Source organism: Mesoplodon mirus (assembly GCF_964341445.2).
Source record: "Mesoplodon mirus genome assembly, chromosome: 1".
Classification (NCBI taxonomy): Eukaryota; Metazoa; Chordata; class Mammalia; order Artiodactyla; family Ziphiidae; genus Mesoplodon; species Mesoplodon mirus.
The window spans coordinates 13,127,225-13,149,720 of NC_138976.1; the positions used below are offsets into that span (position 1 = coordinate 13,127,225).

Sequence of the window (22,496 nt, forward strand, 5' to 3'; positions counted from 1 at the left end):
CATTCAAATATCATCCCCACCTCACAACTTAGACAGCTATGGGGAGCTCCACTTTCCAGATAAGTAAATTGAGGTTCTAAGAGGGAAAAGTGACTTCCTCTAAAGTTCCCCCAGGTAAGAAGCAAGAGTATGTGCTGAAACTGTTCCCCCCAAACCCACACTTAGAGGGGCTCAGAGAAGGCCGAGGATGCCTGGAGCATGGGGTAGCGGGAGGAGCACCAGGCTGGGACCAGGATACTCGACTTAACCTTGACTCTGCTGTGTGACTCCAGGCCAGCCCCTTCCCATCCCCAGGCTCATAACTTATCATCAATCCAGTGAGTCAGGAAGTAAGAGCAGTGACTGTCTCTATTCCCCACCACCTAAAAAAAAGGAAATGGAAAAAAAACCCGCTCCTTATTTTACAAAGGCAAAGAAGACGGAAAGCTGACCCCCTGAGTTCTATCTCTGCCTCTAAAAACACAGCTGCCTTTGGCCTTTGACTTAGTAGCAAGTCTTTTCTAATTTGAGGAAGCAGACACTGGGATGCTTGGGCTCAGGCCCCGCACCGAGCTCTGAGCAACACAACTGGTATTAGCAGGACCCCAGAGAAGTTGAGTGAGTTTGCTAACATCTCGCAGGATGAAGGTGGCATCCCCAGGAACAGACCCCAGGAAGGGCGAACCGGCCAACCTCCGAGTCTCCTCCAGACCTCGGAGCACTGGTTCAGGCGTCTTCCCTCAGCTCAGACTCACTGTGTGACCTCCACATGACCTCTCGGGCTTCCAGTCTACAAAATTAGGTCACAGGACCAGCTGATCCTGCATCCCCTTTCCAGCAGGAGGTCAAGAGTCTCTGTTTCACCAGGCAGACCAGGCTGCCTTCCTATTCTTGGAAGACATAGGCGGAGAAACGCATTTTAACCTTCATGTGTTTGCAAAAAAAAATAAATAAAATTGGTTTCATTCAAATGCTGCTGGCTTGGTTGCCATGGATACCTCCTAATCATGAAGGTTGACTGTTACTTGTTCCCATGGAAACACGGAGGCCTGAGGAACATCCTGTAATTTCAGACAAGACACCAAATTTCAGTTGTCGGGTTGCACCGCCCAGATCTTACTGCTTAAAAACAGGTCGAAGGGGCTTCCCTGGTGGCGCAGTGGTTGAGAGTCCGCCTGCCGATGCAGGGGACACGGGTTCGTGCTCCGGTCTGGGAGGATCCCACATGCTGCGGAGCGGCTTGGCCCATGAGCCATGGCCGTTGAGCCTGCGTGTCCGGAGCCCGTGCTCCGCAATGGGAGAGGCCACGACAGTGAGAGGCCCACGTACCGCAAAAAAAAAAAAAAAAAAAAAACAAAAAAACAGGTCAAGGCAGCAACCTCTAATACTGGCAGCAGGAGAAAAGAAGTCAGTACTATAGAAAGAAGAGGTGCAAGGCAGGGGTGTATGTGTGTGCTGGACCTCAACAGTGATCAGGAAGATGCAAATTAAAACTACCAGATGTCATTTCACACCTTTCAGGGATTCAAAAATGAAAAAGAACAAGGACCCCAAATGTTGACAGGGATGTGGGAAAGTCTGTCTTCACTGCTGGTGGAAAGAAAAGAATTTGAGGACAATTAGAATAGAGCTAGTTGAAACTGACACACACACACACACACACATATACTCTAAGACCGGAAATTCCCCTCCCACATGTCCAGTCTAGAAAAGTGCTTCAGACTTGCACATGAAGATCTGCACAGAGATGTCCACTGCACAACTGTTCGCAGTAGCAGAATGTGGGAAGCCACCTAAATGTCCACCAGCAGGGGAGTGGATGCCCCAGTGGATGACTCCTTGGGGCAGTCATTCCATGGAGTAGGGTAGGACTCCAGGGGGCAATGTCCACGGACCCCTACAAAGGACCCAGTTCTATAAGATCAGCCTGAATCAAACTCAGAAATAAGAGGCTGAGTGAAAAAAGTACATTGCAAAAGGAAACAGAGTGCAATCCACTTATACTTTTTTTTTTTTTAACAAGAATGTTCACAACAGCTTTATTTGTAATAGCCAAAAACTGGAAATAACCAAAACGTCCTTCAGTAGGTGAATGGTTAAACCGTGGTACATCCAGAGTGTGTGAAGCAGAATAATGTTCCCTCCAAAGAAGTCTACCCTAAGTCCCAGAACCTGTGAAGACATTTCATATGGTAAAAGAAACTCTGCAAATGTGATTAAGGTTAAGGACTTGATGAAAGTGTATCCTGGATTTCCAGTTGGGGATAATCTTAAATATGCAAAAGGATGGCTCTGAGGGATTCAGTGATGCAAGAAGAAACAAGAGAGATTCTAAGCATGAGAGGAATGATGGAAGAATGGGGTCACGAGCCAAGACCTCTACTTAGAAACTGGGAACATCCCTCAGCTGACAGCCAGCAAGAAAATAGGAACCTCAGTCCTACAACCACAGGGAACTGAATTCTGCCAGCAAGGAATGGGCAATGAAATGGAGTTTTCCCTAGAGCCTTCAGAAAGCAATGCAGCCTACTAATACTTTGATCTTAGTCCCTCAAGACCCACACCAGACTTCCGACCTACAGAACTGTAAGATGACAAATCTGTTGTTAAAGCTAAGTGGTTTTTGTTTTGTTTTTGTTTTAACTTATTTATTTTTGGCTGTGTTGGGTCTTTGTTGCTGCGTGCGGGCTTTCTCTAGTTGCGGCGAGCGGGGTCTACTCTTTGTTGTGCTGCACTGGCTTCTCACTGCGGTGGCTTCTCTTGTTGCAGAGCATGGGCTCTAGGCATGCAGGCTGCAGTTATTGTGGCATGCAGGCTCAGTAGTTGTGGTGCACGGGCTTAGTTGCTCTGTGGCGTGTGGGATCTTCCCTGTCCAGGGATCGAACCTATGTCCCCTGCATTGGCAGGCGGATTTTTAACCGCTGAGCCAGCGGGGAAGTCTGAAGCTGCTAAGTTTTAACTTGCTATGGCAGCAATAGGAAACTAATACACATGCCATGGAATACTACTCTGCAATGAAAAAGGAATGCACTATTGAAATACACAACAACTTGGATGGATCTCCAGAGCAACATGCTTGGTGCAAAAAGCCAATGTCAAAAGGTCACATGGTGCATGATCCCATTTATATGGCATTCTCAAAGCGGTAAAGTCATAAAGATGCAAAACCAATTGGTGGTTGCCAGGAGTTAGGGATGGTGGGGGGCAGGTAGGTGGGTGTAACCATAAAAGGGCAGCACAAGAGGGAGATCTTTATGGTGATAGAATAGTCTTGTGTCTTGATTGCAGTGGTGGTTACACAAATTTACACATGTGCTGAAATGGCAGAGAGTTATACACAGGCATCGTACCAATGTGCACAAAAGATGAGAGAGGAAGGAGGAAAGCAGACACTGACATCCAGAAGCTGACCTGGCATTCACAGCTCTGCCATGTTATTCTCCTTTTGGACATAAACAACCTCACAGGATACCAACCTCAGACAAGGCTACCATGATAAATGAGGCAAAACAAGTCCACTTTATCATTTCGTCTAAGCTACTGACAAAAGTCAGGTCACTGCGCCACCCACAAAATACCAAAAATCTCCCCACCTTGGCGAAAATGAGTGTCTGCTGCTTCTTTACCGATGACAGCTTTATCCTTGTGCTGCCTCTTCTCCCTGGAGATAAGATTTGAGATACCCCATCACAGAATTGCCCCCGCTTTCTGAGAGCAGCCAATCAAGAGTGAACCCCACTTCCTTAGACGTCCCCCAAATCACCCAACCAAAGCCCAAATCCTAGAGTAGGTTCTCTCTACCACACTCTGAGATGTCCCGTGGTTCCCCACAGTGTGTGTTCTCCATCACTGCAATAAGTAATAAACCCAACTTGTTCAGCTGGAGGTGTGTTCCTGGTGGGTCTTTGGCTGGAGGACATTGTACTGGTTACATGAGATGTAACTACCAGGGGAAACTGGGTGAAGGATGCACAGAAGCCTCTCTGTACTGGTTTTGCAACTGCCTACATATCTGTAAAAATTTCAGAATGAAAAGTTAATAAATAGCCTATTTGAAATACATGGAATCATATCTGTGTGTAAACAATTGAGATTTTCCATCCCGAGAAACTAACTGCAGAAATGTATTCATATCCAATGTTCCCTGAGTAGAGAGAATGGCCAGCAATCTAGAGGCAAGAGGCACAGAAATATAAACACCACTGCAAAGGCTTACCATGGGCTCTTTAGACTGAAATACATTTGCTGTCTACATGATTAAACTAATATGATGTTTTACTTTCTGTTTGTATGTGTGTGCACTTACATAGAACAATATCATAAACAGCACTCAAAAACAAAGTATCAGAGATACTCTTTGGAGAATGGGATGGGCTACGGGTGGGAACCGTACCACTTGCTGAATGAAGAATAATTCAGCCTTTTACTATAAAACTAATAGTAAAATTAAACTAGAAATAGGTGGTATGATGATTCAGTACAAATTGTACCCTCTGAATACATCTGAATAGGAAAAAGGAAAAGAAGCAAGAGAAAAAAAAAAATCAGAAAACAAAACAAATGACATTGAAATCAACAGCAGCCCAAATGACCAGTTAGAGAAAGTGGATCAGGAAAGTCCAAAAATTAGATTTAGAAACAAACTCGTGGGTGAGGGAACGAAGTTCCCCAAGCGTAAACCTGCCAATGAACTGGTGTCCCAACTTCCCCACGCCCCCCACTGCAGGAGTGGCCGGATGAACTGCAGGAAGAGCCAAAGGTAAGATCACCATGGCAGCAGGTCAAGGAACCTTCAGAGTGTTAGAACTTTGCAGACATGGCAGTCCAGCTGATGCCACTGTGTATCTGTGCGCGTGTGTGTGTGTGAAGCACATGTGTACTGTTCTTATCTGCTCTTAACAGTTAGCCAAATGAAGAGTGAGTTTGCCAAAGTAGTGCACTGATATGTTGGTAGGTCTCCTACACACACTTTTTCCAGTTCAAACTTTGGCCATCCATCTTTAGTTTTTATTTTATTTATTTTTGGCTGCATTGGGTCTTCGTTGCTGCGCGTGGGCTTTCTCTAGTGGCAGCGGGCGGGGGCTACTCTTCGTTGCAGTGCGTAGACTTCTCATTACCATGGCTTCTCTTGTTGCAGAGCACAGGCTCTAGTTGGGCGGGCTTCAGTAGTTGTGGCACGCGGGCTCAGTTGTTGTGGCGTGCAGGCTCAGTAGTGGTGGAGCACGGGCTTAGTTGCTCCACGCATGTGGGATCTTCTTGAACCAGGGCTCGAACCCGTGTGCCCTGAGTGGGCAGGCAGATTCTTTAGCACTGCGCCAGCAGGGAAGCCCCCCATCCGTCTTTGGAAGAAGGACGCGACGTGGTTCTTAGAGGTTAGTAAACCTTACCTGCCTGTGGCAGACGGAATAATGGCCCCCAAAGAGCCCATCCTGATCCTAGAATCCATGAATATGTTACCTTCAATGTCAAAAGGGACTTCAAAGATGTGATTAAGGATCTCGAGATGGGGAGATTATTTCAGAGTACCTGGGAGGGCCCAATGTAATCACAAGAGTCCTTATAAGACAGAGACAGGAGCATCAGAGAAGACAGGGAAGGCGATGTGGTGATGGAAGCAGAGGTGGGAGTGAGGTGGGGCCATGGGTCAAGGCAGCTTCTAGAAGCTGCAAGAGGCAAGGAAACTGATTCTCCCCTAGAGCCCCCAGGGAGAATGCAGTCCTGCCGACACCTTGGTTGTAACCCAGAGAAACTGATTTCAGACTTCTGACCCTGAGAACTGTAAGATTAGAAGTCTGTGTGTTCTAAGACACTAAATTTACAGTAGTTTGTTCCAGTAGCAATAGGAAGCCAATACACTCACTGATCAAGGTTCAACTTATTCTAGTAAAAATGGAGGGGTAGTGACATCACACCATTGGCTGATCCAGGACTGGGGACTCTCAAGGTCCCTTTTCCAAATCGATGGCTGCCTTAAAAGGAGAAAAGCTTCCTTTGGGAAACATAGTATTCATGACCCTATATAATGTAAACTTCTTTCTTTCTCTACAATGCACTTGTTATCAATCAACATATGTAAAAGGGTTGGAAAACCACAAAAGTATATGGTACCTTTCTTGGTTATTTTATAATGTAGTTTAGAGATGTTTTCACATCTGTATATAGAGAATATTTTATCTTTGGATAGTCACTCCACACGCTGTGTATTTATCCTTAGTATAGATACTAAATACATTACTAAAACTTCTTTAGGGTATATAAGCTCCAACGACAGCACGCCACAGAGAGTCATGATTATCAAACCCTAAATATTCAGGCATAGAATTAAATTCACTCATTTTTCATTTCATGCAGAAAATATAAATGATTTCTTTTTACCCCAAAATTCCACCTCAGGACTCAGTGTTTGTTCAAAAACTATATTATTTTTTTTTCGGCGTGAGAGCTGGAATTAGCACTTTATTTATTTATTTATTTATTTATTTATTTTTGCGGTGCACGGGCCTCCCACCATTGTGGCCCCTCCCGCTGCGGAGCACAGGCTCCCGACGCGCAGGCCCAGCGGCCATGGCTCACGGGCCCAGCCACTCCATGGCATGTGGGATCTTCCCGGACCAGGGCACGAACCCATGTCCCCCGCATCGGCAGGCGGACTCTCAACCACTGCGCCACCAGGGAAGCCCCAGCACTTTATTTTTTAAAATGACAATAGAAAAGTACCTTTAAACAGTTTATAAAAGCATAATAGACTGTGTAGAAGTTGCTCTGTTTTCCTCAGAAACAAAGACACTATTAAATTAGAACAACGTGGCTATACAACAGTCTTATAGTTTTCCAACAACTTAAAATAGGCATAAAGTTTTAAGTGTATACATACTGATTTTTTATGTATAACTTTAAAACTCTCTTTACCTTTCTGTATTTGACAGCTTGGAATTCAAATTTTAAATTATCTCTAAATAACAAGGTCCTACTGTATAGCACAGGGAACTAAGTTCAATATCCTGCAATAAACCATAATGGAAAAGAATATGAAAAAGAATAAATATATATATATAACTGAATCACTTTGCTGTACAGCAGAAACTAACAGAACATTGTAAATCAACTATACTTCAATAAATAAATAATCTCCAAGTTTCTAATTTAATGATTTAATACTAAAGCAAACTGAATTTCAGCTCTTTGTGTAATATTTAGCTTGAGGAACAGTTGACGCATAGATTGTACATTAGGTCCTATAAGGAACATGAAGCTATAATTTGACAAAACAAAAGAGCAGACTGTTTTATGTTCTACAAAAACACCTGCGACTGCCCTAGGAACTTGGAGGGAAAGAAAATTGATGCAAACATGAAGTTCATGCTACCGGTCATGAGTCATAGAGTCCTTTGTCTCTGACCCACGAGTCTCGTGTCTTCTGCCGGCACCCGGGAAACTCTATCAGGCTAGGTTGCTAGTTAGCAAGTAGGGTAACATCTCCACCCTTCATAGTTATTAACAAAGAGTATCAAAAATACTTAGGAATAAATTTAACAAAACGAGTACAAGGCTAATAACTTTAAAAATATTGCTGAGAGACATTAAAGAAAATCTAAATAAACAGAAAGACACACCACTTTGAAGGACTGGGAAGACTCAGTCTTGTTAAGATGGCATTTCTCCCCAAACTGATCTATAGATTCAATGCAATTCTAGTCAAAATCCTACAGGCGTTTTAAAGACACTGGCAGGCTCAATTGTACATTTAGATGGCAAAGCAAAGGATCTAAAAGAGCCAACCAATCTGGAGAAAGCAGAAACAGGTTGGGGGACTTATATTACTTGGTTTCAAGACATACTTTATAGTCTTGAAATGTAACTAAAGTAATCAAGATAGTGTGATATTAGCAAAAGGATAGACATATAGATCAATGGAACAGAAAAAAGAGTCCACAAATAGTCCCACATACATGTGGTCAATCGATTTTTCGAAAAAAGTACAAAGATAAATTGGTGGTGGAAAAGATAGTTTTTTCAACAAATTTAGCAGCAGAACAACTGGATATTTGTATGTAATAAAAATGAACCACCAGGAAATGTGGAGAAACAGATCTAAGAGAGACCGGGACTGCACCGTACGTGTATATTTATCCTCAAGCTGACTCCTAAAGTAGGAAACATCAGCTTCAACTTTAACAGGAAGAAACTGAGGTTCAGAAACATCAGCTGAAAGGACGATGACCACACGGCTAAGAAATGCAGAAGGCAGGATTCGAGCCTGGAGAGCTCTGAATCGAAGGGCTGCCCCAGGATGGGAAGGCGCCTCCATGGAGAGATAAGTGAGAGGATAACAGGCCCCAAGTCCCCCGGAAGGCTGAGTGTCCTCCCTGCCCTTGGCCTCTCTCTACGTAGAATCTCCAGGTGCCATCCCAGCCCCGCTACACGGCAGAAAGAGATAAGGGATGCCTAGTTCGACTGCATGTTTTGGTCCCCTGATGCTGGGTGTGGGGAAGGGAAGAAGTCTTGAACCTACGGAACTGCGATAATCTGCTATCTCTCAAAAGGAATCAGGATCAGAGTTCAAGCTGTCTTTAAGTGCAGGACGTGGTTCAGAGTCAATGGAGGTTGCCCACTGTTTCGGGGGTGGGGTCTGCTGGGAGAGAGGCATGGAAATGACTGTGGAGGGCTGGGGTCCAGGGCACCTCCCCGCCCTGGGAATCCTCAACGTAGAGCATTTGGTGGGGGCACAAGAATTCCTCAGAGGGGACGTGGAGGGGTCAGGCTCCTGGTTCTCAGAAGGTGGGAGGGAAGCGCTGAGAATATGTGCCTCCCAGCTATGTCTCAGGATTCTGGGTAGGGCCTCCCAAAAGGACAGCACAAGTGTTCACCCCTTAGTCCCTGGTTGGCCTCATGGATAACAGTCCAGTGTAACTGTTGCAAACTTTCAGCATCTATAGTCACTGTCACCAGCTCTTCTCTAAGCCCCTCTACTTGAGTCCCTGAACAATTGCCTTTGGGACTTTCCTGGTGGCGCAGTGGTTAAGAATCCGCCTGCCAATGCAGGGGACACGGGTTCGAGCCCTGGTCTGGGAAGATCCCACATGCCGCGGAGCAACTAAGCCCGTGCGCCACAACTACTGAGCCTGCGCTCTAGAGCCCGCGAGCCACAACTACCGAGCCCGCACGCCTAGAGTCCATGCTTCTTAGCAAAGAGAAGCAACCGCAGTGAGAAGCCCGCACACCACAACAAAGAGCGGCCCCCTCTCGCCGCAACTAGAGAAAGTCCACGCGCAGCAGCGAAGACCCAACGCAGCCAAGAAAATTTTTTTTAACCTTTAAAAAACAAACAATTGCCTTTGACCATCCATACTTCCTATTCCTCATCCTGACATACACCTCACTTTCAAAGACTCCCCAGCCTTCCAAAAACTCTGGGTTTCCCAGTCACTCCAAGGACTAATTACCTGGACTGAAGGGTTCTCTCCTCCCTGAGTCTCTTTTTGCTCCTTTGCTTTCTGAGGATTTCTAGGAAATTTAGCCTGAAGTGTCACCTTCTCCATTTTTACTCCTGAGTTTTCTCCTGTGACTCTGTAGCCCCAGGGCCTATTCCAGGCCCAGCGGAGAGCTGGCATTTATCTGTACTGCTGGAATTCAGGATATAAGGAGGTCCTAGTGTGGAGACGTGCATTTGCTCCTCTCTAGCGTGTGCAATTTCTCTGTACCCATTTTTGAAACCCACAATGCAATACTACACATTTTGAAACATTTGCAAATGTAGTAAAAGTGTAAAAGCACACGTGGGCAGGACATGCACCACCTTCAGGAGGCTGGTTATCCCTGGGGAGAGTGTAGGAGGCATTAGCTATAGCTCAGGGGTCAGCACATTTTTTGCATAAAGGGCCAGAGAGCAAATATTCTAGGTTTGTCTCAACTACTTAACCCTGTGTCAAGGTAGCATGTAAACAGCCACAGACAATATGAATAAGTGGGGCTGTGTTCCAATAAAGTTTACTTATAGACACGGAAAATTTGAATTTCGGATCATTTTCACGTCATAAAACATTATTCCTCTTTTGATTTTTGTTTCAACCCTTGAAAAATGTAAATGCTATTCTTAGCTTGTAGGTCATACAAAAATAGGTGGTGGGCTATATGAAAACAGGTGGGATTTGGCCTGTGAGCTGTACTTTGCCAACCCCCTGCTGTACCTGAATCATTTTATTTCTAAGAAAAAGAAAAAGAAAAAAAGAGAAAAGAGAAGCCATCATGGCAATGTTAACATTTGCTAAACCTGAGAGGTGAGTACCTGGGTGTCTGTAATGTTATTTTCTACACTTTTTATACTTTCAAATATTTTAGAATTTTCAAAAACTTCAAGAAGGGAAAAAGCCTGGAAATCACCTTCCAAATGCTCCCAGAGCTTATCACTGGGTGCTAGAATTAAAGGTTATTTTTTATTTTCTTCTCTTGCATAATGGATATTTATTACTTTATTACTTTTATAATCCCAGGGGTTGGAGGAGAAGGGGAAAAACACTAACATAAAAATTACATTCTTTAAAAAAAAGAGGGGCTTCCATGGTGGCGCAGTGGTTGAGAGTCCGCCTGCCCATGTAGGGGACACGGGTTCGCGCCTCGTTCGGGGAAGATCCCACATGCCACAGAGCGGCTGGGCCCGTGAGCCATGACCACTGAGCCTGCGCGTCCGGAGCACAGGCTCCGCAACGGGAGAGGCCACAACAGTGAGAGGCCCGCATACTGCAAAAAAAAAAAAAAAAAAAAAAAACAATAGAAAAAAGAGGAGATGGAGTGATTTGGCCCATAGCTGGTGGTCTCCCCTGGGGACCACCAGTGACCCAGAAGCCTCTTCCATAACATCCCCATGAAGGGCTGCCCCAGCACCCAGCCCCCGTGCTCCCCACTCCTTAAACTGGCCCCTCCCTCTGCAAATGGCTCTCCCTCTGGGGGTGGGACCGGAGGGCTGCACCCCTGGTTTTCTGAAGCCCAAGGTCCTGTCCCAGGAGGGCTCAGAGGCTGCCGCTGATGCTGGGGAAGGGCCCTCAGGGCCCCAACCTGCTTGCTGCTAACATGCAGCTTTGAACAGCTTCCTAGACACCAGGGGGAACAGTGACCACACAGACAATTAACGGGAAACCCAGGCTTCCCTCAGACCTCCATAGCCACCCAGCTTCTCCAGCAATGTCCAGTTCTGCCTGCCACCCTCACTCCTCAACCATTTGACCTCCTGCAGCCTCTAGTACCTTTCCACCACTTTTCTGAAGCTACTCCCCAAAGGCACCCCCTGCCCAGTCTGGTGCCCCCCTCCCGCCCCTGCAGCATCAAGAGTCAGGGCAGGCCTGTCAGCCATGCCCACAGCTCTGCTGTGCCCTCACCCCAAACCCTGCCCACTTGCCTGGGCCTATCCCATCACCAGCTCCCACCCCTCTCGCTGTGAGGATGACCCCTGACCTCTCTCTCTCCCCGCTCAAACCCATTGCCTCTTATAACAGGACGGCCAACATAGTCACCTGTGATCACTGATACCCACTGTCTCTGCTCCCCGGACCACATCAGTCTAGCTTGCTGGTTGCTTAAAATCATTTTCCTAAATTGCAGTTCTGTACTTACGTACAGTGAGAGTGAAACATCCTGAACTCTGCCACTCAGTGGCTGGGTGACGCTGAGGAGGTTAATTAACCAGTCTGAGCCTCAGTTTTCTCATCTGCAAAATGGAGCTGATACACTTACCTGTGGGAATGCGGACTTAATGAAATGATGCACGCAAAGGACTTAGAAGGGCGCCTACACTGTGCCAAGTGCTCAGAAAATGGAAGTCGGTGCTGTTTATAATGACTGTTATTTTCAGAATTCTCCCTTTGATTCCGTGTGGCCTGCCAGGGGGAGTTCCAACCTCATGGCTCACCATCCAAGGCCCTGCCTACCCTTCCAGTCACACCATCTGCCAACCCACTTACAGGGCTACCTTCCCCATAAGCCCGGCTCCCTGGGGGTGGGGGCTGACTGTATCCTCCACGGCAGCCCCTGGCACAGGGCTTGCAAACAGTAGGTGGCTCACTAAAGCTCTGCTGCTCTTGTAGCAGCCTCTGGGGGAAGGGAGTGCCAAGGAGCCATCTGGATGGCTCCGATTCCCACAAGCATCACATTTTATTTCTAGATCAGCCCTAATAGAGCTGCAATTAACCCCTCAGGCTTTGGATGAACAGATAATGACAACTCACCCCGCCTATAATGATACCCTATGTTGTTTCACATCTACTTGTTCAAAGTGCTTCTGAGCCCAGAGGTGTTTAGTGACTTGCCTGAGGTCACCAGCATTTATGGTGCAGTCAGAAGGACTCCTGCCCTGGCCACACACCTGACCCAAACTCAGTCCCCAGGATAGAGAGATAAATGGATAGAAAACCGCTTTTCCCGAAGACTATCCCAGATTGCCAATTTATTGGTTTCCAACCTTTAAACCCAAGTTCTACAGTCCCCAAGCCAAGCAGGACACCAAAAGGAGCCCCATCCCTGGCTGCCTGGCTCCCTCTAGCCCCACTCTCTTCCCCTCCCCTCTTCTCCCTCATCCACCAGAGGCTTTAGGGGAGCGGGCTGAGCCTCACAGCAGCCACATTGTCCCCCCTGTGCTCTGCCTTTTCCATTTCACAGCCGTGTCAACACATCACCCCTAAGGGCCAAGAGAAAAGAAAGAACACAGCCCAGATGCTGACAGTGCTCTCCTGTCTGTCAGGGAGAAGAGAGGAGGGAAATAAAAGCTAACAAGACTTCCAAAAGCAAAATCCCCAAACCTCCTCTCGGGTACCTGGCAGCTGTCAAAGTCAACACAGAAACCTGGTGGAGGGGGGGGAAACCCATCCCAAATAAAACCCAGGCAGCTGTGGAGTCTGGGATTCACAGACCAAGCACGGCTGCATTTCCAAGGGCACGCTAGGCACCCTCACGGGTTCATCTTTCCTGCTAACGTACAGGTGGTCTGTCTAGACTGTGAAACCAAGCCTGTCTTTTCTGAGTACCGAGTCTACTCTTTTTATTTTTTTATTAGAATTATTTGGAGGGTTATTGCGCTTCCCCTCACTTCCTTATTTATGCAATCAGAGGAAATCACGGCACAGACAGCCACTTCCAAACTCAAGGCCACGTGGGCCAATTTCAGATGGATAATTAAATATTGAACAAACGCTGAAATGTCTCTACTGGATCGGGATGGCTAAAAATAACCACCCTGCCACTCCACGCACGGGCATCTCGGCTGTTCCCTCTCCAATCCCTCCTCCCAGCAACTCAAACACAACCTTCCCAGGGAACGGCGGGTGGGGGGGCGGGGGAGGGCTGGGAACCGATTCCCCAAACACCTACTTAACACAAAACAAAACTTCAGCTCCCAGCAAGCTCCTAATGTTCCTGACCAGGAAATACTCTCCCTTTCCTGACATTTAACCAAGTGGCCTCGAGAGGAAGGTGCAGGGGAAATATCACAGCCATTGCTTTTCTTTTAAAAATAGTCAAGAGGCTGCGTGTCATTTCGAAGCAAAACACGTATGCGGTCGGGGATGTGAGCACATTTGTATCAAGTTACACAGGAATTCAACCCCTATTCCCTCCTGCCAAGAAGACCCAGCAAGGAGCCTAGCTGCCTCAGTGTCCCGATCTGGGCTAACATTAGGAAAAGCAACAAACAAAATCAACACCAAAATAGGATGCAAAGGGCTGTGGATTCCAGACCAGAATCTCTCCTTAACGTCCTCAGGAAAGTGGCCTTGGCTCTCTGGGCTTCAGTTTCTCCAATTGTCAAGAGGAACAGTTAGCTCCCAGGGCCACACAGGTCAATCCCTCCAACCTCCCCCATCAGCAGCTGAGCAAAGCAGGCTCCGGGCCTGTCCTTGTGCCACCAGGTTTCAGGAAGTACAGAACGCAACGGGGCAGAGAAAGAGCGCCCAGGAATCAGAGCTCCAGACCTGACCCTTTGAAGCGTGCTCCTAAGCGTGGCCTCGGGTTGATCCTTGCCTCTTCCTCCACACTCTGAGCTCAGTTTCCTCACCTGGCAAAGGGAAGTGATGGTAATGATCCCTACCTCCTAGGAGGGTTGGAAAGGTGAAAGGAGATACGAGATAGTCAGGTGAAGCTCTTGACACAGGGCCTGGCACACAGTCAGCTGGGTAAAAGGAAGCGATTACCCTCCTTGTTATTAAAGGTGATGAGGATGCGCCAGAAACACAAAGGCCAAGAAGCTGACATTCCAGCAGATGAACTTGGGCCTCTGGCCGCCCTCCAGGACCTACACAGCTCCGGGAAGTGGGCCTCAAGCTGTCTGCTGGTCTCCAGGGACCTCACAACACGGGATGCTGAACACTCAGCACAAAGGAACTTGGTGGATAAACAGGGCTAAGTCTGTAAGACCTGTGACCTGCCCAGGGAAAAGGACATGGCTGGTACGCATGAATGGGAGCAGGATACAAGGGTGGGGGCTGGGGGAGAGCCTGGGCCTGAGGGATGGCCTGAGTCATCCCAGGCAGACAGAGGGCCCAACGAGGAGGATGGACCCTCCCCACCTCAGGTGCCAGTGGGGTCATTCCCCTGCCTCCCTCCTGAATTATGGTCAGGATTGTGGAAGCGGATGGTTGTGAACACTCGGTAGAGTTGCCAACTGTGCAAATCATACAGAAGGAGGAGGTGGCCTTATCAAAGCCAAGGCCTAACCTCAGAAGGATCCGCCTGCCCATGGGATAGCGAGGTCGTGCGTTCACAAGCCCAAGATGTGAAGTAGGGCAGAGCTGGGCTCCACCGTTTCTGAGCTGCGTGACGTTGGACAAGGCTCCCACTCTCTGGGACACAGTTTCGTCACCTCTAAAATGAGAATAATGCCAGCATCCATCTCCAGCGTCGTTGTGAGCATTAAATAAGGCAAATACAGAGCTCAGCTCACTGCCAGCACTGAGCAGGCATTCGGCAAACAGAAGTCATTTGAACTTTATTACACGCCGTGAGAAGGAGTGAAGCTCCACTACCTGAGTTATGTCAAGGTCTGGAGAAGCTGGAGCCAATCCCCAAAGGAGAGATGGTGTCTCAGCAGGAACAAAGGAGGAAACAAGGCAGAAAAAAGTATATGTACAATTTCAGAGGTTTCAGCCTTGGGCCCTTGGAAGGACATTTAAAGACTGGGGGGACCACAAGGTACAACCAGCCCCCACCCTCAGGGCTGTGCTCAGGCTTGTCTAGCCCCTGGGGCCCAAGCTGCTGCCCAGGGGCCTCTCGGCAGGTCTCCCTGAAGTCAGGGTCCCCATGGAGAGGTCCCAGCGCCCGCCCTTCCCTATGGTGGCACCCAGGCCCCTCCCTAGCCACCGCTCCCAGTTAGGAAGCAGCCGTGGCAAATCAGCACCCTCCCCAACCATGTTGCCATCTTCCTGGGGGCCAGAAGCCCTGCGTTCCATACCCCGCTCTGTGAAGGTGGCCCCTCTGTGCCTCAGTGTCTCCCCCTCTGGACGTCAGGGGTTGGATCACTCAGCTGCCAACTTCGAAGTCCTGGGTGGTGACCCCCACCTCAGGAGGTCAGCCCTAGTCCTCCTGGGCACCTCCTGCCCAGGACATTCCTCAGGGGATGCTGGAGCGCTCCTGGGAGCCCCCTCCTGAGGCCCCTCACACAGACTCCAGCATACCTCGGAAGGAAAGACACCCAGGTGGAGGGGAGTGGGACCACACAGCAGCCATGACACAGGGCCATGCAATGGGGTATGTGTGGGTGTGGAGAAGGAACTGACCGTCTAAGGAGAAAACATAGGCCAAGTCTGCAGCGCCCAGGCAGGGCCTGGCATGTGCCTGGACCTCAGGAAAAACTCAGATGAAGACACGAAGAAAAGAATCAAAACCTCCCCTGAGTACAGGGATGGGCATTCCAAGAGGTCTCCCAACATGTGAAGCAGCAGGACAGGATTAGCCCCAATGGACAGATGGGGAAACTGAGGCCCTGGGATGTGCCAGAATCACATAACCAGCTCATGATCGAGCTGGGACTAGAGTCCGTTTCCCACTGACCACTGCCCTGTACACCCAAAAGGGCTCTGTGCCCCAGGGCAGCTCAACAAGCCAGCCTCCCCAACCAACTGGGGGCTTGTCAAGAGCTGGGAGCCTATGCAATTCATCCCCATGCCCAGCACATAGTAGGTGCTCAAGACGTGTTTGCTAGTTGAATGAATGGGTGGACTTTATCCAGGGCAAGAAGAAAACTTGTATTTCCCCAGCCGCCCTTGGGGTTCAGGTAGGTCAGACAAACAGACAAAACTTTTCTTGACCTTGGTGGGGGTAGGTGGGGAGGTAAGCTGGCTGGTGACACACTTTTGTGGGGCAGGACCCCCTCAAATTCATGGGCCACGCCCAGCCTTCAAGCGGACTCAGGGTCACAAGGCACAATGCAAAATGGCCAGATGACCCTTGCCACGCACAAGTCACTGTTTCCACCCTGCCTCTGGCCATCGTCAAACTTCGTGCCCCCCTCTGCCAACAACAGATTCACTCTGCCCATTCTTCAGATGGAGAACTCAGGGCGCAGAGAAGGGAAGAGGCTTGCTTACTGCCCTGCTTTGGTCACACCTGGGGGACTGCAGACACTGTCCCTCGCTGGCAGCCCCATCAGGGACAGGCTTAGTCTCGAGTCTGCAGCGAGCCCCCTCCCACCACTCCAGAGGGACAGTACGGGCGGTGGGCAGGGAGCTTCCTCAGAGGTGGCAGTCTGGTCACAACCCTTTCCTGGCTGGGCCAGCTGCGCGTCCCCACCACCAGCCAACTCTTCCCTGCACTTTCCTGTTTCTGAACAAACACACGCCTGCGTTCTCGGTCACTGTCCTTCCTTGCTCGTGGCAGAGGCCAGAATGGGTGTGGAGCAAGGGCCCAGTCAGGGCTGGGATGCTGGGTACCACCGCCTCCTTGGGGATCTGATGATGTCACCCTCATGGGACCAAGCCCTGCTGCAGATGGGGAGACTGAGGCGTGAGGTCAGAAAGGACGAGCTCAAGGCCTCGGGGTGGCTCCCCCAGCAGAGTTACCACCTGGGGGGCGGGGGTGTGCTGCCCTCAGGAGGAGGGGCAGCCCTGGAGGCAGAGTCAGGGATCTGGGAGTTAAGTGGAGGGAGGTCAGTGATGCTCTAGCTGCCCCCAACCCGGGTACCTCCACCTCTCACCCTGCCAGGCAGCTCCCAACCCCCACCCATGACTCCCCATCACTCAAGGGCCTTTATCAGGCCCACTGCTCCCCGCTATTCCCCTCCACCAACCCAGGCCCTCTGCCACCCCGGGATGAACTCTGCCCACACACCCAACAGGTTTTCCAACTCCCTGTCTTTGCACAGCTGCTGCTCTGTCCAGAGTAAGGACATCCATAGCTCACACTCAACTGTGGCCCGAGTCCCAGGCAGCGCGGGCTTGCAGCTTTCCATGCCTTTGCTTTCAGTCTTTAAACAACCCTGCCCTCACCACCCCCATTTACCAGACAAGGTCACTGAGGCTTGGAGAGGTAACTGGCCAAAGGATGGCTTTGTGCAGAGCGGGGGCTTGAACTCTGATTTGATTCAACCACTCCCTCTGCCAAAGGAAACTCTACCCATCTGGTGAGACCCAGTCCAAATGTCACCTACTCTGTGAAGCTCTCCCTGATTTCCCCAGATGTAACTTCTGTTCAGGGACAGTCTCCTCCCCCCTCCCTGCAGGCTGGGTGCTCCTTCGAGGCTGGGACACAAAGCAGTGACTCCTGCACAGGCGAGCCTGGGAGCTGGGGCTCAGGCGATGGCCAGACATGTATTGATTGTCTCTTGCCCAGTCAGCTGAGCAGGAGGGGGACTTCTGGTCCTCTCTGTGCCCACAGGGATGGAGCTGGGCTGAGGTGAAGAGTGAAGGAAAGGTCACACGGGGCATCGAGCAGGGGTGGGGTGGGTACAGGAGGACTCATGGTGACCTGAGCTTAACTGGCCATCTGTACAGCTCCCGTTTCTCACAACCTGAACCCATTTCCTCACGGAATCTTCCATGTATCAATACTACTAGCCCCCTTTTACAGCTCAAGAAACTGAGACTCAGAAAAGGGAAAAGACTTGCCCAAAGTCACAGTGCTTGAGCCCAGATCTCTGATCGCCCAGGCCAAGCCTGGAGGGAGGGAGTAGCCAGAGGCCTTTTCAAGAAAGGCAAGGGGGAGGAGATCATAGGCCTTGGGAGACCCTTAAAGACTGAACTCCCAGCACACACGTGTGCATTCCCAACCTCAGCTTGAACCCTCCCACGCACAGGGAACTCACCACTTCCTGAGGAAGCCCTGTACATTGTTGTTCAGCCCTGACTGTGGGAAAAGTCTTCCCCATTCTGGGAGAAGCAACTGAACGTACACTGCCTGCCTGCCTCACTTATCCTCATACTGACAAGAAAACTGAGGTTCCGGGGCAACTACAGCACCCAGGCCACACAACCAGTGCCCGGAGAGGTGGGTATTTGACCAGATTCCAAGCACAGATTTGCTCAAACCCCTCTGGGTCAGGCTGCGCACCGGGCCAGCCTTCCAGATTCCCAAGATCACCTGATGGTGTAAACTCAGCCCAGGTGCCCACTAGGTGCTCCCAAGCCCCTTCCTCCCTCCCACCCACGGGCACCTCAGTGGGCCTGAGCCTTTACCAGGGACTCCAGCCTCCCCAGGGCCCCTTCGAAGCCCTCCTCCTTCCAGGGGGCCTCCCCCCACCTCCTAGCCAGCCATGGAAGGAAGTCCCGGCCCCCACCCAGCCCCCTGGATCACACGCCTTTCCAGCTGAGGATCCTGTTACTGGAAAAAGAAAATGCTGCTTGCACCTCCCCCTCCGGGTCCTGCCTCCTGGCCTTGAAGAGAGAAACTCATTCCAAAGGAGGTGGCGCCCACCCACTCAGAGACGTCCTGGACAGATGTTACCCGCCACCACTCCGGTGGAGCCAAGGACCCCTGGGATAGGACCCCCTGAGGTCCACCCACGTGTCCCTCCACCCAAGAGGCGGGGGAGTCCACTTAAGTCCCAGAGGAGCGAAGAGGGAGTTGGGGGGAGGTAAGCTGAGAGGCCAGGGCAGTGCAGGCAAGGGGAGGAATGCCAGATCGCTCAGGATGATGATCCCCCCCGCTGCTGAGTAAACTGAGGCACGGTGGTCAAAACTGAGAGGTGGAAGAAAGAAGCTGAACTGCGATCGCCCCTTTGCCTGCCCTTGGCAAGAGGAGACACCGGAGCCTCAGTTTCCCCACCAGGGTGGAGGATGAGGAGAAGCTGGGGGGAGTGGGAAACAAGCAGACCCAGTTCCGGGCAACCAGAAGGGGCGGCTGAGAGGGTCCGGGGTAAATAGACAGCAGGAGGACCCAGGGTCGCAGGCATCCCAGGGCATCAGGCGGTGATCCGGCGCTAGGGAGGGCCTGGGGTCAGGGGTCGGGGTGGCGCCTACCCCTGGCGGGCCGGGTCCGGCTGCGGGAGCGGCTCCTCTGTCGCTGCAGCCGGGGCCGCCTCAGCAGCCGGTAGTAGTAGGAGGGCCTCCCGGTGCTCTTCCTGGCGCCGCCCGCGGACATGCTGCCGCCCGCCGGGCACCGGGCCGGGCCTGGGCGCGCTCACACGGGCCCCATCGCCCGCTCCGGCCGGCCCGGCGGGCGTCCTCGCGTTCTCCCGCGTGCTGCTGCGGCCGCCGCCGAGGCCGAGGCTGCCCCACAAAGTCGCGCAAACTCCTCCTCCTCCTCCCGCCCTCCCTGGAGCAGCCGGCCCCGCCGCGGGGGCCGGGGACCGGGAGGCCGGACTGGCACGGGCCCGGAAAGTCAGTGCGGGAGAAATCCCGGCCTGGAGTCGGCGAGGCCAGGCGGGCCGGAGTGCCCGGGACCCCAGGCAGGTCCCCAGGACGGCCACCGCCCTCCCCCCGCGCCTGAGAGCCCGACCTCCGGGCGCACGCGGCGTCCCACCCCGCCGGCGGGTATAGGCAGTGCACACCCGCGTATGGGCGCTCCCTGGCACTGGGCAGGGCGCAGGCAAGGCGACCAGGAGGGCACCGCGCTTCCGAACCGGGAACCCTCGATTAGGGTCCGAATGAGGCCGGTGCCGCAGGGCCGGTTTCCTCCCCAGGCTCACTGGGCTGCGTGTCGATCCGCAAACACACCGTCCAGCATGCCCCCGGCCGCGGCAGGTAGAAAGACTTCTCTTTCACGCAGGATACTCGCCTGTTCTTTAAAAATCGTCCCGTTTGATACGCATATTACCTTTATATATTTACAATTAGGGTGTATATTTCAAGCACAGAAAAAGTAGAGAGAACATAATGAACACCTGTGTATCCCGCGGGTCTTCGCCAAATCAGACCTTTTTGCCCCTTTGATCTAAACCCTCCTCCAAATGAAACACCTCAGATGCTGTGAGGTCTCCCTCCTGCTGGGCATTTACAGCAGTTCAAGCAGGACTGCGGGCAGGGCAGAACTCTCCCTACCCCACTGTAGGGAGAGGAAACCAAGGCTAGAGAAGGGAGGGTGCCAGCTCCCTCTATCGCATCCTGCTGAAAGCTTTCTCCGAGTCACGCACTCCCCCAGCTCAAGAACCATCCATGGCTCCCAGAGTCCAAAAGCCCCAAGTCCAGAGAATCTTCTTTGGTATTTGAGACTCCAGCGATCTATCCTCAATCAAACTACCTCCCAGCCTCACCTCCACTCCCCCGCCCCACTACTTCTCACTCCTCTTTACTCCCAGCAGGGACTGGCCTCCTACTGACTTCTCTGCCTGGCCAAAGTCTGTTGCTCTAGAGCCCACCTCCTCCAGCCTTCCCTGACCACCCTGGCCACTGGCTGCAGTATCTCTCTCTACCTGCCAGCCTCTGCAGCAGCATTTATTTTTTAAATTATTCTGACAACCACCTGCCTCAGTTCCATCCCTTCAAGTACAGAAGGGGAAACTGAGGCCCTGACAGGAGGTCTGACTTGCCTCAGCGGCAGAGGCAAAGGGTCTTAGCCAGGGTTCTGACAAGTACTCTTAAGGATGTGTTGGTGGGAGAGTCACGTGTGGGTCCTGAAGGAGTCTGGATGTCCTCCTCCAGCACAGCTGAAAAGGTGTGGCCCTGGAGGGGGCGGGGCAGTCGGCAAGAATCCAGACCAGGTTTTGCACCTCACAAAGGGGACCCCCTCCCTTGCTCCCTCAGCCAGAGGGGAGGGCCCCCAGGTCAGAAGCCTGGATCACAGCTGGAAGCCAGGCGCCTTCCCAGGACTAGGGGGGAGGGGCAGGAGGGGTATTGCTCCTCCAAACCCAGTCTGGGTTGTCAGAAGCTATCAACTCCCCTGGCCCCTCTCCCCAGAGCTCTGGCCAATCCCTGGGGAAGATGGAAAACCACAGGGCCTGCAAGGACCCCATTAGCCTCCTTTGGGTTAAGCACTGCTCTAGCTCATTTTCAGTAGCAGACATTACCAGGGGCCTCTTTTACAAGTGCAGAGGCCCCCCGGGAAAAGTAGTACCCAATTCCTCCATCCAGAGGCAAGCTGTGAGCCCTCTTAGCGAGCCTCCTCCAGAACACAAGAACCCAGTTCAGAGCCTCCCCATTCAGCTGGGGCTCCCGCAGCCACCTACCCACAACTTGGCACTTCCAGAAAGAATAACCTCCGAAGCCAGGCCCACCAGTTTTGGGGGGAGGAGGACTCCCAGGAAGTCTAGCTCAGGGTGGGGACAAGAATCCTGTTCCCAGGGCCTGGACTTCACCTGGCCCAGTTTCCTCCCCAAAGCAGGAACTCCCTGATTGGCCAGGTCCTAGCCTTCCATGAAGGAGACAAGACACTGATCAAGTGATCAAGCTGATTAAGGCTGGGACAAGTGGTCTTAGCCTGAGGTCCCCAACTAGCAGATTTAGCTGAGTGTGTGTAGAGGGAAGGGAAAGCAGCCAGGACCTCAGCATCTCATCTGTAAACACAGTTGGGTTCCAGAGGTCTGGCACAGACTCTGTTTATGCTTGGGATTCTCAAGTCGTTCTCTGTGCCTCAGTTTCCCCGCCTACAAGGAGAAGTTACAGACTCCTAACCTATCTGCCTTGTGGAGGGAGGGTCAGCTAATGAAGAAGAAGAAGCTTTTGCATTTCTGGCCTTCGGATGGGGTGGGCATTGCCAACCACCCAAGCTGAACATCTCCACGGTACCAGCTGGAGGGCTGAGTAGGAAAGGGACAGGGTGGGAGGTAGAAGAGGAGGTCCAGGACCCCTGGGATGGGCAGGCAGACAAAGGCTGCTCCCTGCACACCCAGCAGAGCATCTGGAATCAATCCCGCTGTGGAGCAAGCCACCCACCTCCTCCCGCTGCCCCTGTGGCCTCCTCCCTTCAAACAGAAGCAGCCCCCCTTCCGGAGACTGCCTAGGCTGGAGGAGGGGCACCTGAAAATGTCCCCCACCCCACCCCGACCACTTCCTGCAACAAACCCCTTCAAGAGCCAGGCCCTGCCGACCTGTGAACCCCAGGCCCTGCAGGGAAGGTAGTCCCATCAGTGGTCTTGTTCTCCCAGCTCAGTTTTGCCTCCAGAGGGTCTC

At 51.4% G+C, this 22,496-nt stretch overlaps 1 protein-coding gene across 12 annotated transcripts in view; it reads right to left on the reverse strand.

Annotated features, from left to right (window-relative positions):
- Positions 1-22,496, reverse strand: part of DAB2IP (DAB2 interacting protein) — a 196,951-nt gene that overhangs the window by 108,491 nt on the left and 65,964 nt on the right. For 3 of the 12 annotated variants that reach the window (XM_082625360.1, XM_082625361.1, XM_082625374.1), the window contains exon 1: positions 19,410-19,577. The exons of 6 other annotated variants lie outside the window; for them this stretch is intronic. In XM_082625360.1, coding sequence (XP_082481486.1) covers positions 19,410-19,530 — 121 coding nt within the window. In that variant the 5' untranslated portion in view covers positions 19,531-19,577. Of the gene's footprint in view, positions 1-19,409; positions 19,578-22,496 lie in introns of those variants that run through there. 3 more of the 12 variants (XM_082625371.1, XM_082625359.1, XM_082625368.1) reach the window with 2 other exon arrangements.